The sequence below is a fragment of the Papaver somniferum genome, chromosome 2 (assembly GCF_003573695.1).
Source record: "Papaver somniferum cultivar HN1 chromosome 2, ASM357369v1, whole genome shotgun sequence".
NCBI lineage: Eukaryota > Viridiplantae > Streptophyta > Magnoliopsida > Ranunculales > Papaveraceae > Papaver > Papaver somniferum.
The window spans coordinates 126,971,866-126,990,615 of record NC_039359.1 but is presented as its reverse complement, the minus strand read 5'-3'; the positions used below and the strand labels follow the sequence as shown (position 1 = coordinate 126,990,615).

At 37.0% G+C, this 18,750-nt stretch overlaps 1 protein-coding gene and 1 pseudogene across 1 annotated transcript; one reads left to right on the top strand and one right to left on the bottom strand.

The window, feature by feature from the left end:
* The first annotated feature begins 2,422 nt into the window (after positions 1-2,422).
* LOC113351916 lies at positions 2,423-3,457 on the top strand (annotated as a pseudogene).
* A 4,221-nt stretch (positions 3,458-7,678) lies between these two features.
* Positions 7,679-15,763, bottom strand: LOC113351915 (E3 ubiquitin-protein ligase UPL5-like). The gene is made up of 5 exons (XM_026595822.1): positions 15,542-15,763; positions 15,212-15,434; positions 12,985-13,196; positions 8,145-10,388; positions 7,679-8,065 (listed from the first exon to the last, which is right to left on the bottom strand). The coding sequence occupies exons 1-5, from the start codon at positions 15,761-15,763 to the stop codon at positions 7,799-7,801; spliced, it is 3,168 nt and encodes a 1,055-aa protein (XP_026451607.1). The 3' UTR covers positions 7,679-7,798.
* Positions 15,764-18,750: the final 2,987 nt, after the last annotated feature.

Below are 18,750 nucleotides of genomic sequence, written 5' to 3'. Positions count from 1 at the left end.
CAGGTATGAATTGGAGAAGAAATTGAATCGCAGAAATAGAACTAGTGATACAGTGAGTTTGATTTGTTGGTGAGCAACGACGAGAAAGCAAATCAATCTAAAAAGGCTCCATCTGTACGTTCATCTGTAAGTAGGGGGATGACTACAGTAATGTTGAGTCTATGACAACAGACCCTCATGGCTTCCGTGAATAGGTTATAATGCTTTTCAACGAATGGTATCGAATTTGTGATTGCTAGAGGAACTCCGAAAGGTGGTTCACTGTGCTAGACTTGCCATATAGAAACCATGTTGGTTCAGCTTTTGTAATGGTGCAGACGTACTTCGCGCTATGGATGATGCCATTGAGGATGAAGTCGATATCATTTCTCTTTCTCTAGGACCTCCTCCAACCAGTTACTTCTCAGATATGATCTCCATTGGATCATTCCATGCATTCAAGAAAGAGAACTGGTTTCTCCAGGTCCTTCGATGGGTCTTCAGTTTTTGCAATTGGTTTCTCAGCAACAACGCTTGGTTCTGTTTTGACGATTGGTTTCTCGACAACAACGTTTGTTTCTGCTTTTGCCACTGGTTTCTCGATAGAAACGTTTGGTTCTGCTTTTGCAACTGGTGTCTCGACAACAATGCTTGGCTCTGCTTTTGCAACTGGTTTTTGGACAGCATGACTTGATTCTGGTATCACACCAAGTGTGGCAGCAGGCTCTTCTTGTTTACATTCATAAAAAAAGGTTTCGGCTTTTGTGAGCTCTACTGGCTTAGGTTGTTCAGCTGTTTTTGCATCCACGGGTATTTCAATTTACAATACTACCAAATAGGGAATTCTAAAACTACTAGTATCCTCTTCTTTGTTAGCAGAAAGTTACCTTCTTCGACAGGTATTTCAATTTGAACTTGGTTTCTTATCTCGGAGCTCGTATCAGTTGGAACCTGTAAAACACTTGCCAACCCAACGGATGCTTTAGCCGCAGTAGCATCTGGCTCTGGAATTACCAAGGACGAATATCAGATAACATAGAGAATTAGGTGCAGATTTTTCCTGTAATCACTAAATAATCATGCACAACAATATACCATGTGATATGTAAAGTCAAAAGTTAAAACCGATATTTAGATTAGTTGCGAGAACCTATTATGCATCTACAAAATTTGTTGCATAACTTGTTATGCAGTCCAGGAAATGGTTGCATAACATGTTATGCAGCAACCTTTTTGTCACTATCGAAACCAATAAAAACAAAGACTGCATAACTTGTCATGCACCAATAATAATATCTGCATAACATGTTATGCAGTCGTGAAAATTGATGCATAACCTGTTATGCATCCGAAAATATGGCTGCATAATTCATTATGCATCGAGAAAATTGTTGCATAATCTTTTATGCATCGAGAAAATTGATGCATAACTTGTTATGCATTCGAAAATATGGCTAATGCATTATGCATCAATTTTTTATGTACGCACTAAAATCAACCAAAACAATGGCTACATAACTTGTTATAGATGCATAACTTTGTTATGCAGTCGAGAAAATTGTTGCATAATTCGTTATGCGTCTGCAGAATGTGTTATGCATCTTTTTTGGTGGCTGCATAATGGTTATGTATCAAGTTTTCGAAAATTTTGCCTAAAATGATGATCACCTCCGATTTTTTCGTGAAAAACAAAAAATTGATTTTTTGTTTGTACTCGTTGCGTAGCTCTCTTAAAAAGATTTGCAACGATATAAAATTTGTAAAATTCCAAGGCGCGGATTTTTAGATATGTTATATCCAAGTTGCGTTGCCAATTATACCCCTGATGCATAACCCGTCATGCGGATGCATAATCCGTCATGCAGGCATTTTAAATAATTTCATATAATTATGGGGGCCACGGAAATAATTATGGGTGTCACGGTACCTAAAATTAATTGTGGGCCTGACAATGAGAATATTATTTTTTTTTGGCCTGCGCCTAATTTTCCCTTTACACAATTCCTCTGGTCATGCCTTCTCCTCTTTACTTTTTATGTTTCCATAACTAATGATTCCAATAGGTTTCTAGGGATCAACATGATTCTCAAACTACGGAACGAACTGCTTTCACAGCGGGGGACCAAGATCCGTAGTAAGGCATCCAATGGAGGATTGATCTATAGTAAAGGTTTTAGCACCGGTCTGTCCTACATGTACTCAAACTTATCGGAAGTCTCACAATAATGGTGCCACTTTGTGGACTTAATGGGAAAATGGAGGAAAATGATGTTAATTTCTTGCTTCAAAGAGATCAATGTCTCACGAGAAACGGAAAGAAACATCTTCTATTTTCTCTCGAAGACTTCATTTAGCACTTATGTTAATCTTGTATGGGAAATGCCTTGTAAAAAGGACCTAATGCCACGTTTTCCATGGTCAAGGAAGCATTGTTCTTTAAAGAATGAATCCTTCACATCGTTCATCGAAGCTTCTTAAAGGAGGTGCCCTTTAGGGACCTTAGACACTCGACTTATGGGAATTCACTTACTGTCTTGTTGTACAAGGCAGGGAGAGGCTCAAAGAGACTCAACTGAAAGGAGTCGAGAAAGACTTCTACCAAGATAATGAAAGAACCTTCCCTCCTTGTAGTGTGAGAGAAAGTTTTGATCCCAAAGAGCCCTTTTCAGTTTAGAAGGTATTCTGAAGAGGGAAGTGGGAAGGTTTACTACAATGAGTCAAAGTTGTTGTGATTGAATCTCAGAGACATTCTTTTCATTTGGTAGATCCAAGTCCTTGGCCTATTTCAGGTTCACTCGGGGCTTTAGAACCTACCATAGGAGGTGTGATCATTGTGATGTACATGCATTCATGTAAAGTGGGTGCAAGTCTTCTCATTACTTCGATATGGTTTTATTCCCTTCATAGTGTCAGAGGTTCTCTTCTTTTCCGTTTTCTTCTAGGCGTTCTTTCATTCGTCTTTGTCACCTACGATAGAGATCCGATATTGCTGGCCGCCGAAAGGGATTCTTGTTTTAGATCCTTGGGCAATCCCTTTTCTTAATTCCCTTATTATCCTTTCATCTGGAGATGTTGTAACTTGGGCTCATTATGCTATACTCGAGGGGAAGGAAAGACGCACAATTTATGCTTTAGTAGCTACCATTTTAATGGCTCTAGTGTCCACTATCTTTCAAGTAATGGAATATTATTACCAAGAACCCTTCACGATCTCGGAAAGTGTATATGGTTTTATCTTTTTCTTAGCAACTGGCTTCCACGGTTTTCATGTGATTATAGGAACTCTCTTCTCGATCGTTGGTGGTTTCCGCCAATATCTTGGTCATCTAACCCAGGAGCATCATGTTGGCTTTGAAGCATCTACATGGTATTGGAATTTTATAGATGTGTTTGGTTATTCCCATTTGTCTCTATCTATTGGTTGGGATCATATGAAGATGAAGGAAGCTTGAGCAATTCAAGCTCGAAGAGGGGATGAATCTATACGTATAACAAGTAAGTAAACAACCTAGGTTAAGTAAATTTCAATTACTCGACTAAAAGGAGAGGCATCTACGATCGAGTTCTTTCGAATCTTCGGACCTATTTTTGGGACAAGAAAGTGAGTTCCTCCCTTAATTTACAAGTAAGTGGGAGTTTACAAAGTATAACATCATCTGTTTCCGTACCATCACTTCTTAGTTACGAGTGAGTCCTAAATCCCACCCTTAAAGTCAACTAACCCGCTCTTTCGTTGATTCTCGGCTCTTTTATTTCCCTACTGAACCTCTCTTTATTCTGACACATAAATGCAGGAATAGAAGAAATGATGACGGATTATGTTCACCAAGAAATGACCCGTAGTTGGATCTCGGTCTACTTGAGAGTCATTATTTTCGTCGTAATCAAATGTCTTTTGTTTTAAATCTTTTTTTTTCCTATTAACCTAAGAACCTAATGGTCATCCTTGTCATGCTATTGCCAATACCTATCTTAAACACCTTCAACAACTTTTGCTACCCTTCCCAACTTCCCCGCTCAACTTTGAAGCAGAGGATGATATAGGATTAACTAATGATATTGGGATACTTTAATGAGAAATGATGCGTTACCAATCCCCTCCCTCCCTATTGATCACCTCAGGCGTTGAAATCGGGGTAGCGGGCTTCTGCGCTAACCCAAGTTGCGTCTTCTGTTGGAAGGCTCACCCACTTGACAAGCGACCTAGTTACTGTTCTGTTCTTAAGTTTGAAAGGCCTCTGTCCAGAATCTTCTTTGGAGTCCAAAGCATCAGACTGTCCTAAGGTGAGGTTACGCAAGAATAATTTCCCCGCATGATATGAGGCTCATGTAAATACGACTGACCGCCCGTTAGTCCTTATTCAGATATTCGCGGCATGGTAACACCTAAGCGACAAACGTAATTTTACCGGGCCCTAGCGCCCTGCTGCAACAGAGTGATCAGTATCAGACCCATTTTCAGGGGAAGCGAAATTACTCAATCCATTTGTTCGACCCTACCAATAACCAGACATGGCCTACAACTACCACAACCATTCCTTCCAAGGAACAAATATCATAAAACTGAAAGCGCTTATGTGTGCTCTCCAATTGGTACACCAAGGGGGTAGAGTGGACAAATAACTGAAATGCAACAGTCATGATCGAGATATCTCCCATGTCATTAGTTCCTGATAGATATGAAATAGACAAGTATTATCTTTTCAGTACACATGGGATAGCAGCATCCAACTTCTTGTTGTTCGTTGAGACGGGAGAGACGCTAGTCATTCATGAGTTAAAAATTACAAACAGTGTTGACGGGATATTATGGGATCATAGCCCTAACGTCTAACTTCAACCTTGAACCCATCCTTCTCCTCTATGTGAGTGTAGGTAGTTGCCCTAAAAACCGGGATGTGTATCTTCTTTTCGATGATTCATTTCGTGTATGTTATCCGCTGGAGTACAAGGGAGTAGGAAATCTAGAGATTACATGGACTTCAAGAACATCAAGATCAAGAATCGAGATATAATTAAAGGGTACAAACAAAGAGTAATTTGTGAAGAGAAGTAACAAACTACGAACAAGAGTACCAAGCAATCTGAATATTGAAAGAATAATTTTGGGATTATAATCCAACCATGTTGATAGAGTATTTTCTTCTTGATATCTTCTCATAAGTATGAGAATCATATGCCAAGTGTCTTGAATCTTGATTATCGCACTTGAACTTCCAACCAAAATCTCTATTACCGCACTTGAACTTTCCCTTTTGGGCTAGATCTGAGCAGGTTTCTTTCCTTTTTCTTGTTCTCAGATCTAGTCCAAAAAAGGATTAGGTATGGTGAGTAGTAAGCTTCAATGGTGGCGAGGAATTTTTTAGGTTGTGAGTGGGTTATTTTTGGGTAGCATAGATACACGGTTCATCGAGAATTTTCGTTCGATAAATAGAGTCCTAAACCTTTGTAAACATGCACATTTTTTTTTGATGCAAATAGATAGGTATATTAATAAACTTATCAAGTGTCAACATCAGATTTTTCTTCCATGACTTTTCTTACGGTGAAATTTGTAAACATGCACATTATTTCTGTCATCTTATTCTCCATTTTTCTGTCTCCTTCTCTTTTCATAACAAAAAAAAATAATTATTTCATAATTCTTTTTATTTATTTTTCAAAAATTATTCTCAAAATTTTGTTTTGCATCCAATTTCTGACTTTTCGACTTAATCTAATTAAAATTTACTTTTATGGTAATTAATTCGAAGCACCCCTATGAATTAAGAAAAAAAATTGTTAAAAATGAATTCGAAACACCCTCTAAAAAGAGTTTAAGAGAAAAAAGTTCTTCTAAATACATGTAACTTACAAATCTGAACTAAGTTTAATACAATATATTCTGCAAGATCAAAAGACATATTGATAATCAATACTTCTTTTTCATTTCTTGGCTCCAAAATAGTAAGCTATAATAATCATCCAAGCACTTTCCTTCCGGACACCCTTGACATGTCAACAAATCGTGCCGTCAAGAGTCTTGAGACACTGTTTGCTTCGTCATCGGAACAATAAGAAGAGCCGTTATCAAAATTCTTTGAGTAACTAGATGGATCATATGACGCTCGGATTGAACAAGTAGAAGGACCAAATAATCTCTTCTTTTCCTTGTTTATTCTTCTCAATAGTACTCTCCACTTCGGCATACTTGATAATGAATGACTGTTCAGCTTATTATAGTTGAATGTCACCGAGTCATCGCCGGATGCCATCAAAAATATATGTTGACCTGAATTGATGTTTCTACAACCGAATAAGGCTTGGCATAAATGATAACCAGTACCCACCATGGTAACCCAAAGAGAGCTAAATTTACAGCAAAAGTTGTTTTATCTCCCTCTTTCACAAACACCAGAGATAATGCACGAATTAAATGGTAATTGATGTGGTAGTTGTTGTACATGGTTAAAGTCCATAAGGTTATCTATATTTATAGAAGTTCTTAATAAGGTTCTTGGGATAAGCATTCGACATAGGATTCATCCTTACTTCAACTCACTTTTGTGCAGTGAACTAGGTATATTCTGGAAAGCACTTATCTAGTGCATGAATAAGATTTTCATTGGATTCGAAATTATAATCTCGACATTTGGACGGCTGTTTTAGTCTTCCTAAGGTTAATAAAATTAGCTATTGCCGACCCTATCTATGTAGCTAAAGGTCATTTCTAAGCAACCCCAATCTCTCAGCTTATCTGTTACGTAAAGGAGAGAGCTGAATTCTTGGGCTTCTACGCATATCAAGATTTTCAGGTATAACATGATCCAAGTACCTGGCAAACGGCTCTCTGTATACTTTAGGGATGCGGATTGCACAATTGCGATGTACGTGTCCACACACAGAGGAGGCGAGCGAGATTATTAGACACCAAGCAAGTGAGAATATTACATGGAAAGTTGGACTAGTGTTGAGAACAAGGTACAACTTTGGTGATATAGCTATTAATTATTAGTTTTTCTAGCTAGGAGTCACATGTGATGCAGATTAGTGCTCCATAGTTAACTAAAACATTATCCAGTAGTACAGGTTTATGTTTCTTAAAAATGTTCAATTATTTGCCTACACCGACCCTTCACATGAGGATAAATGTATCCAGGAAGCGGAACATTTTGCCTACAAATAAAAATGTGTTCAACACTTGGAACACAATACTCCACATGATGTTGCATGTATTTTAGCTCAAAATGAAGGTGTTCTGTTCCACGCGTTGAGGATTGTGGGTGTGGCACCACATTGTTAACCCGATGGCAACTGCTCTAGATATCATGGTCTCATGAAAAGGGAATGATATTATGGGTCCAGTTTTGGTTATGCAAGGATCTGTAGACGTGAACACTGGTACCTTCTGCTGAAGATGCTGATGAGGGCGTAGATCACCAAGTCCAGAAAGTGCTTATTATTGTCGATGCATTTAGGTTTGTGCTGCAATTTAGTACACACATCAAGCGCTTCATTAGGACTCATAAATGAAGAGAGGCAGGAAAACATGGGATTTCAGGCAGCAACCAAGTATACTCGGTTTTTCTTACCCACTGTTGTTCTGACCCAGGTCTTTTATGCAGCAACCAAATGTTGAGCAGTTTTAGAAAATTAGATTGCAGTTTAACAATTTACACATATACATAAAAAATAAATAATTTAAAAAGTTATGATCCTATTCCTCCATTGTTTCTGCACATACTGCTACCAACCCCAATAAGCAACCAACCTTTGATGTTATATCCCACCAAAAAGAACGGCGACCCACCTATTGAACCTTTTTGTTTTTTTGAGTGTTTCACCCCATACCGAAGCTGCAGCTCAAGTGTTCCTGGGTGATGATCTGAAGAGATTTCTGCGTTATAGCTTCAGATTTATAGCGCGGAAGGCATAACCGATAGAAGCATGTGCGCGCTGAAGGTAAGTGTTCATAGGAGTTGTGTGATTTGTTGTATATATGCAATAGAGACTGAAGCCCACCAAAACCTTCCACCGGTAAGTACTTCACTGATGTCCAGAAGAAAAGAAGTACCCTTCGCTGCTCATCTGACATGCCTTCTACAATCTGCAACAAGGTTTTATTGCTTTAGACAGTAATCTTTCAGAGCTTAGTGAAAACCTGGATATTAGGATAAGCGAATTACCTTCCAAAACCAGATGATATGACTATCAGTTCTTTTACAGCCATTATACTCTGTGTGCGCTTTCCAGTCCTCAACACATATAGCTTTATCACTTCCATGCAGCATCCGATCAAGATCTTCATGCTCCAAACTCCGAAAAAAGAACGCAAGCAGGTCTGTACTGCCTAGAATTTCAGAAAAACCTTCGGCAAATTTTTTTACTTGATGTGAGACCGAGGTCGCAAAACGATGTTGTGTAAGGAGATTTACATACTCTACTCGGTTCTTACTATTCAACGCAATGCTATTTCCTTCTGGAAGGAGCTCCACAATTGTCCTGGATCCTAATTTTTCGATTTCACTGACAAATGTTAGACCCAAAGCATCTGAATCCAACAATTCAGTATCCATTTCTAGAATCTTCTTGCAGCTTGAATAAAATAATGGATCAGCGTCTCTCACGTCTTCCAAAGACACGGTCTTACCAGCCAATTGCAAGAAAAATGTGCGATCTAATAGGATTCCTACTTGCACTTTGTACACCAGTGACAACGCAATTACCCGGCCACAAAAGTGAAAATATTCAAGGTGGAGTGAGTGTACATCGGATGCTGGATTAGGAAAAAACCTTCTCTTGTCGTCTGGGCAGGCTAGATATAGGGCATTCTGTGGATTGTATATTGCTTGGCAGACTGCGCAAAACCACTCTCTTAAAACGCCAGGACCAGTTGCTACCTCATTTTTAAACTCCATGAAAAGTCGACCATAACGCAAATCCTTTACATTAGCTTTACTTATATACTCAAATGATTCAGCCAATAACTGTTCCCTGTTTATAAGCATTTCAAACAAATGTCCATTAGCTTTCACCTCAGGCAACAGCATCATCGTCAAATGCCTCCTAGATTCAGAAGTTGTCAAATCCTTATGCTCAAGAATCCAACGATGATGATTATCGCTCCTCCTTGAATCCAAAATTAGTGTGTTTAAAGCAACCTTCCTTGACCGCAGGACAGATAGAATATTTTCTTCAGCACCTTGATAAAGTTTAGATAAAGTATTCAGTGTCTTTAATATAGAAAGGTATTGACCCTGCTGAGTCCGAAAACTATCAGTTTTGCCAACCGAAATCTCCAATGTTTTCAAGCATTCATCAATTTTTCCAAGCATTTCTAAGAAAATTACGTGCAGCGTTCCAAGCTCCACGTTATAACATAGGAGTAAATCAGTCAAACAAATAGGTACAGAAACCATCTTGCCTAACCCGTTCTCAATTATTTTACACAAAGGATTAAAGAATGCAATAAAATTACGAACATCATCTGACAACGACATTACAGCAATTTGTTGCGGATTAATACAAGAGTCTAAACCCTTTATCACTTTACTTCCCAGCTCAGATACAAATGCAGACAACCCCATATTTGCAACTGTTCCTTTAGCATGTTCTATGCCTACATTATTTCTAATCACCGCAATAGCCAAAATTTCCCCTAGAGTGTTTAGGCAAGAAATAAAAAGCGGATTGTCTTGAGGTGTTTTACTATAAAGCAATTGACAGAACTCTAAAACGATAGGAGCTGTAATTGTTGCTGAACTAAGAGGCTGTAAAAAAAGTCGGATTGCCTCTTCAGCACACTCTTTGTTACCTGTAATTGGTGACACAGACAGCATAACCAGAGCTGCCGCAGCACCACCGTCTACAAATACTTGATTATGACCAAAAATAGTCGCAGTCAATCCCGAAGACATATTAACGAACAGCTTAACATCATTAACAACAACTGTATTTGCACCACGATATTCACCTCTACACAGACTACCTACTGTGGAGACTAACTTATTTACAAGTTGCCATGCTTTCGGATTTTTAGTACTCCTCAACCTTGCAACCAATTGAAGCTGTGCATCTTTCTGTATCGAATAATATTCTAGGGTTTTATCCATCTCAAGTTTTTTTCCTCTGTAATATATACAACCTTGCTCATGCACAGGTATTTTAGTCTTTTTTGTAATTTGTTCATGAACATATTCAACTGTATCATCGGTATTTGCATGTATTACTTGTGTCTTACCACCAGAATATCTCACAAAGACCTGCAAAGACTTTGGTGACGAAGACCCAACATATCTGGTATTGCTGCAAGACGTTGATTGATTATTATCATCAAGAACTCTGCCAGTAGCATCTCTTTTCATCTTTGCATACCCAAATTCTTTCGCAATTATGAAAACAGTGGTCCTGTATCGTATGCGGCGTAAGCCCTAGAAAGGAGAATAATGTTTTTGAATATGATGGGTCACACGTGAAATTTATAGGACCCAGCAAAACAGAGGAGTTTAAAGTGGGCGCTATCTTGATTCTTGATAGCCAGTTTGGCAACCGAGGTAGAAGTGCTTATGATTCTCGGGAAGCAAAAGTAGCTTTTAGAGGTCAAGAATTATGAAAACAAAATACAGTATAAAGTCTATAAATTAATGTTGTTGGGACCACCAAAAATTATCAATTAAGCGAGTTATCAATTAACCGATCAATTACTAATTAATATTTTATTAACTTATAGAGAAATTTATTATCAGATAATTATTTTCTGAATATCGTAGAATATTAAATTCTTCAAAGCACCCCTCAATCTCCCACTTTCCTTAATTGTAAACTTCGATCAACATATAAAACAAGTTTAGATAATTCAGATCAACGGTTAGACGGTGAGTTCACTCAAGTCTTGCAAAATATGATCAAAAAGATGGGTTATCGCAATTCAATGAATGTCAAAATGTCCTGAATATCCAGAAGAAAATGAAGTTACGCAACTGTTGATTGATGAAAAATAATTGAGAGCGGTGTGGAACTGATAAAGATGGGAAAGAAGGTGATGAAGGTTCTACAAGAGATTCCCCTTCACGAAACGAGGTTGTTAAAGCGGCAAGCACATTAAATAATTTCTTGCTGAGTTATGAGAAACGACACCAGAAATTTTTACAGTGATAACAAAACTTAGGGATAAAATTCAATATGATATTGATTTTAGCAAAAACCAGAAGACAAATGAATCATTTAAAAAAAAATCCATAAGTCATTAACGTATTGCAAAGATATAATGAATTACTCCCTCTGTCTCACTATTAGATGACCTACTTAGTTTAAAATTTTGTCGCACTATTAGTTGACCTATCTCATTAAACAAGGGGATCTTTCTAAAATTATCATTTTAAGTGATTTTCGTTAGGATAAGAAATATGTATAATTTGGTATCCATGTTTATATTCATTAAGCAGGTGCTTTAAAATGTTTTTCAACGATAGAAAGTTTACGAAAATCCATGGTATAGTTTCAGAGATAAATCATTTCTAATTTTTACATTTTATTATCAATAAGGGTATAATTGTAAAAAAATACTTAATAATGCTCATTTCCCTTCCTTGTCTTAAAAATTGTGCAAACTTGAACTAGGTCATCTAATAGTGGGACGAAGGTAGTATTAATTTATATTTCATATGGGAACTACATACGTAATCAAAAAAATATTATTTAATAGTTTTAGCGAATTATTAATTTGGCACGTTGTCCCCGACTCGGGACCGACTAAAAATATTATTTAAAATAATTTATTAAAAAGTCGAATATTAATTAAAGGAGTTTTTACTGTATTTCTTTCTTATAAAAGTCATTATGTTTTCTGTTTACTTTTTAACTTAATTAAGTCAAAAATTACTTTTAAGGGCATCCAGATGAAAGGTCGAAGTGCTTCTAATTATCGGGAAATAAAAATAGATTTTACAATCAAATTTTCAGGAAGCAAAAATAACTTTTAAAAATGACCGCAGCTGTACACATGACCGATTAAAGCTATATATAGGGTCAAAATTGTGATGAATAGTGTCAATGCAAATGGACGAAAAAGTAATTACTTTGAAAAACAAAACCCACCGTTGTTCACTGTCTCCCACCACTGCAAATCGCAAAACTCCCATTCTGTCTATGATGGATCTTAAGAAGAACATTGTTTAATTACATTTGCAACTGCATGTTAAAAATCAGCTGTCATTGAGATATTTTTTATTTTTGATCGGTAAATTAAAGATTTTATAGATGAAGGATTAAAGTACATGAAATATGTTCTCTAACCCAAAGAGAACCAACCGAAAAGAAAAGGGTGAAAAAAGAAGCGACCCCGAGCATACAACAAAAAAACAGAAGGTCACAAGAAAAATACCACAAAACGCCGAACCAACTCAAATCTGACTCTACAAAATCTCCTTACAAAAACAAAATCAAATCAGGAAGGTTGAAAGATCACTTCTTTCCAGCTAATTGTGAATTGCGGGATGGTGACACCATTAAAGACACCGCGATTATACAACCATTTCGCCACTGTAAACTTTACTCGCTCAATAATCTCATTCACCTCCTTACTCTTATCTTGAAAGGCTCTTACATTATGCTCCTTTCAGATAGACCAAACAATTGCAGCCGGTAAAACTTTAAGAACCAGAACTTTCCGAGAAGAATTTCTAATATTATGCCAAGAACTCACCAAAGTAATTATATCCGGAGGCGTCGTCCACACCACAAAGATCTTTGGTAAAATAGCACCAGATTTCCCAAGACGTTTTATAATGGATTAAGAAGTAATTCACTGATTTTTCATCCTGCACACAAAGGTAGCAGTGGTTAACCCATTATTTACGCCATCCCCGTCTTCTCAAAACATCTTGAATAAATATCTTTCCATATCCTGCATCCCACAAGAAAAAAACTCACTTTTGTTGGCCAATGTTTAGACCACGGTCTTCGGCGGGTGATAAATTTAGTAGGACGTGGCTCTGAAATTTGCAACCACTTATAGCAAGACTTTACCGCAAAAGACCCATTCGATGTTTCACCACTCCAAATTCGGTTATCCTTTGAGTTAACATCTCCAAGTGGACAATTTTCCAACATAAGCAATAAGGAAGAGGGCTCAGCAATAACCGGGTCTTGCACTCTTCTCGTGATTCCCAAGTTCCACTCCACAACATCATTATTAACGTATCTTAGTTGAGCGAGTGTAGCATCTTTTTCTTCTGAAACTGCATGAGAATAGGGGAAAAGATCTTTCAAACACAGCGTAGACAACCATTTGTCGTTCCAAAGACTTGTCGCGACCCCATCACCCACCTACATATGACAATGGGATTTTAAAAGTTCATTAAACCTTTCAATCCCTTTCCAAATACTGGTCATGTAAGCTCCTTTAGGTTTATTAGTGTACCACCCTAAAATATCTTCCCCATAGCTTTCAGCAACAATAGTCCTCCACAGGGCCGTTTTTCACACCCAAACCTCCACAACCATTTCATAATCAAAGCTACGTTAAGAGATTTAATCTTCTTAATTCCTAATCCACCATAATCCTTCTCACAGTTCACCACCTCGCATCTAACAAGATGAGTTTTATGCTTATCTTCCATATCATTTCATGATGCGTGTCGTTAATGCAACAAATTAATAAATATATTTCCCTATAATTAACTGGTAATATAGCAGTAGTAAGAGATCGTTCCCACAGAGAGATGTGTAATTGATAAATTATTTGTATTAGAAAAATAAAGTAAATAACAAGGGGGTTTTGGTTTTAAGATAAATAGAGAGACAATAAGAAGAAAGGGATGATCAAGGAATCCTTCGTCGTTACCAAGCGTTAACAAGATTAATATATTTATCTATCTTTCGTATGAACCATTCATCACCAACCGCTGAATAACAGCTAGATCAGTGTTATCCCCAAAAATCCTTCAATCACTGGATACGAAAATTCTCGACTACCAGATTATATCCAACGAACCACCAAGTAGTAGATCACTCAAGGTGTAATCCAATCGAACGCCATAATCTTTGTGAATTTAGGTTGATCCTAGTAGTTAAACTCTTAGATCAAGGTTTACTTGCTGGTGTTGTCTTCACACACGATTGCTCCACAGAATCCCTCTGTAAGGTCTCGCGATTTCTACTTGTGTAGAGGGTTAATCGACGATTACTTATCTCATAACTTCTACTAGCAATAGAGCAGTCAATAGACTAATCTAGTATGCATCCCAAATCAATCTAAGAATCACTCATAAACTCTAGATATGGTAAAGACAAATGGTGATGATAAAAACTCTCAATAGATTTATATTATTAATAAAGCTTCACGCTTAGAACATTGAATTCATCCTTAATCAACAAAAGATTTAGCTACTCATATTACAAAGAAGGTGAATAATGGCGGTTTCCCCCTAAAGTGGTTAACCCCTAGGTTTTGATATAAAATTTGTGATATGAGATTGATCCTCCCCATGTGAAAGGAATAATACCTATTTTTATAGGTTTACATTGCTTGGCCATCAAGTATCTAGTTCGGCTCAAGAACCCGACCCGAAAATACGAAATAACGACCCCAAACGTGACCTTAAGCCTTCCAAGGTATGAATACACGTTTTCCTACTTGCTAAGTATGCGTACCAGTACGCGTACCATAAATTCCGGCAGAAATTTTCGGAATTAAAGTATGTGTACCCGTTTGCATACTTTACTGTCTTCGGTATTCGATAATAGCTTGTTTTGGCCACAACTTCTTCGTCCGAACACGGAATGACCTCATTCTTGTTGCATTCTTTTTATGTTTCAATTCTCTTCAATATGTTGATGATAAATCCTTAATTTGAATGAGTTAATCTCGTTCTTTGGCCCATCTCTTGATTTTGAGCATTTTGCTCCTTTTCGTCGCACTTCTTCAACTTCTCTTGGACTTGGGCACTTGGATACTTGTAATACTTCTTTCCTTAGCTCTTTTCAGCACTTTGTAGCTCCTTTTTGGATGCTTCACCTATTAGAGGAAAATAAGAGAAAACAAGAGTAATAATACGAATACATGCAAGAATAATAGCTAAAACAAGTATGGAATGGACACTAAAATCATATGAATTATATATGCACTTATCATTACACAAGAAATTTCTGAAAAGCTTCTCCATCTTCTTAATAACGGAAATAGGAGCTATGAATAACAACATAAAGTACATCGGCAAAGCTTGTAGAACCGCATGAATTAGGATAAGCTTACCTCCTCGAGAAAGATAAATAGTTGACGATATAGTCAACCTAGCCTCTATTCTCTCCATCACTATATGCCACTTTTCCTTGGACATATACTTATCCCCTAAAGGCAAACCTACGTAAGAAATAGGGAGTTGTTCAACCTTACAACCAAAAGACAAGGCATAAGAATGAATTTGTGAAACCTCCCCGCTGGAACTAAAGATGTCTTCTTGAAGTTTACCTTTAAACTAGATTTAATTTCAAACCACAAAAGAATGTTTTTAAGATGCATAACTTGACTGGACGAATTTTGAAGAAACACTAACGTGTCATCTGCAAATTGTAAATGACTTACCACAGTTTCATTTTGAATTGCTTCAAACCCCTTAAACCAACCAATATCACAAGCTTTAATGAAAAGGAGATTTAAGGATTCAACAACTAAGAGGAAGAGAAAGGGAGATAAATGATCACCTTGTCTCAACCCCTTAGAGGTTTCAAACCTACCATTCGATGACCCATTGATTAAGACAGAGAAGTTGACATGATGGGTACAGGCTTTATCCATCGTCTCCATTTAATACCAAATCCCATCCTCAATAGTGTATAATCGAGAAACTCCCAAGAAACATTATCATACGCCTTTTGGAAGTCGATTTTGCAAAGAATTTCAGACTTCTTCATCTTGTTGTAAGCATCAATGACCTCGTTAGCAATTAAAGAGCTGTCTATTTCCACTAACAAACGCACTTTGATTACTGCTCAAAGATCATTCATCACTCCTTTCAATCTGGTTGCCAAAATTTTCGCCAGAATTTTGTTCATGCTTCCCATGAGACTAATCGGTCTAAAATCGGTTACATTTACCACTTCATTATGCTTGGAAAGCAGAAAAAGAAAGGTTGATTTGAGTCTCCAATCTATATGAGCATTCACCATTAAATCATTCACCACATCAAGGATGTCGTCTTTCATAAAATGCCATCATTTACTAAAAACCATTATAGGAAAACCATCGGGTCCAGGGGATCTGTCACTCCCTAGATCTTGTATAGCACTAACAACTTCCTCCACCGTACATAGTTTTTCTTGCTCCTCTGCCGCACCACTCTCCAACATTGGATGCAGAAGGTCATCCAACTGAATGACTCTTTTCCTCAAACAAATTTGTGTAGTAGTCAACAATTGCCTTTTTAATTACAGACTTACCGGACGTGAGGGAACCATTGACATTCAGTTGGGAGAAAGAGTTGCATCTTTGTCTTGAAGTGGCTCTCTTATGAAAGAATTTAGTATTTCTCTCATTTTCTTCCTCCCACTGGATTCTAGCACGTTGCCACCAAAAAATAGCTTTCATCTTCGAGAGCTTATGAAACTCAGCCTTGGCTCTCAACTGCTCACCAGAAAGACTATCAGACGTGCCGACAACTTGCTCCAGTCTGTCCAGCCTTTGAATCTCAAGTAAATTTTCTTCAACTTTTCTATCTAAAAGCCCAAAAACATATTTATTCTATGACCACCATTCTGATATACTTTTCTATCTTTGGTTGGCAATGAGATATACATGTAAAGAATAATGTAACTAGGGGTTTGTTGAAACTTGAACGAATGATAATCTAATTATGTTCTTCTTCCCTTCTCTGTTATTTTCTTATATCTGCCACCATTCTTCGACACACCACCACCATTATCAGCTGCCATGGACGAAGGTTTTTGAAAGAAATTTTTTTTATCTAGTTTTGTTTGTGCAATCGTTGATTACTATTTCTCTTCATGTTATAAAGAAAACATAAAAGGGGACCCTAAAGAAATCCGGAAGATCCTATTTTTCCATAATAATTTTCTGCAGACAGTCCATAATAATTTTTGGAAAATCCTATATTTGAATTTTTAAATCCATGAAAAACAGATAAAAATACTTCAAACTTGATTGATACGAATTAATTATGGAAAAAATCTCTTTAAGGAAAAGAAAATAGAAGGTCATGGATTCAAACTTAATTTTCTTGGTCGCTCCATCTGAACTAGGCTTTCTATTTAATCAGGGAGGTTTGATTTTCTATGACAAGGTGATAAATTGTTGCTCTACTACTGTTATAAACATAAAGCTAATACCAATCCACAAACAAGGGCTTGATTAAATAAAGGTGTGAGGTTTGCAGTTTATTGCCATAGACATGTCGGGTGGAGGAGCAGTAACAAAGGAATAAATTAGAGGAAGAAGACGGTGGTGGACGGTATTAGTTTTTGGCCCTGTATCTATCACATACAAAATACACTTGTTTATTTTTGGCCGTGTGTAAAAAACCGACGTGTGAACAAGATTGCCGCCCTGTATATAGGCGCGATCCTAAAAATCTTGGCTTGATTGTGGTATACTCAGATTAATTCGGGTATATCTAATGAGACAAAACCTAAGACATTTTGAAATAAAAAAAGTTATCCCTTAATTTTGTATTTTCTAAATGGCTAATATATCCTTGTTTAATTAACACTAAAAATTCTGATTTGGTTAATTAATTGAGTTTAGATTAAAATCTTGAAATTATGAATTCAGTAGATTAAACCTTTAATCTATCTTATGAGTTCGATTTCGATCAAAAAGTTTGGTTTTGAAAATGTGAAAGGTCGGCAAGGTCGACGTTTGAATAAGGTGCTGACTAAGTTTCGTCGGCATGGTCTACGTTTGAATAAAGTGTCGACTAAGTATAGCCGGCATGGTCCGCGGATGAAGAAGACACCGACATTTTTTAGGCCGAAAGGGTCTTTGAATGAAGAATATGCCGACTATCTTGGGCCAGCAATCTTACGGTCGGCATGTAATATTTCCTACAATGCCCATTATCATATAGTCGGCATGCACATAATTTCTACCATTGTCGGCTGTTGAAAAGTCGGCAATGTAACCTTATCGACCTATAGTTATACCCACCAAAAAACAGAGTATGGAAAGATGTAATTCACTTTATTCATACAATTTTGATTACTACATTGATCAGGGACGGTATTGGGGGTGACTTACCTAGACTGAGCCCCCCACCCCACCCACCCAAAAAAAAAAAAAAACTAGCAAAAACTCGTTACGCCCTTGTGATTTTCAGATTTTGTGAAAAATAGCCCAGGTAAGAATTAAAATTAGCCCAAGTACTAACATAGCCCAACTACAACCTTGAAACATTCTGATGCTTCTATTCTTAAATCTTATGTTGCGATATTATATGAATGAATTGTATCTAGCCGTTCAAAGAGATAGGATCACGGTCCCACAAAAAGAGATCCTACATTAGATGGAGAAGAGAAAAGCATCTTGTTATAAAGTTGTTTTCATTTTAATGGTAAAAATACATAGAGTTATAACTTCTTTATCAAATTTGAATACTTGCTAGCTTTGTACAATATGATTTAAAACTTAAAAATGATCACATTGTTTTATTTTTCAGTGTAAAAAGGATTGAAAGTTGTGAGAGATCATAAAATCTAATCTTTTTATAATAACCACTATCATTTTTTTGTTTCCACTTCTTACCGTGTCTCCCTTTTTTTTGAATTGGTAATGGTGCTGAC

Bases quoted from the DNA above. Each gene is read 5' to 3' on its own strand.
- LOC113351915 (XM_026595822.1), bottom strand. From the start codon at position 15,763: ATGGAGACGATGGATAAAGCCTGTACCCATCATGTCAACTTCTCTGTC. The intron at 10,389-12,984 runs GTAAAGTCTTGC...TCTCCTTTCTAG, and splicing joins CATCGAATGGGTCTTTTGCG to GGCTTACGCCGCATACGATA. The intron at 8,066-8,144 runs GTAATTCGCTTA...ACCTTGTTGCAG, and splicing joins ATATCATCTGGTTTTGGAAG to ATTGTAGAAGGCATGTCAGA.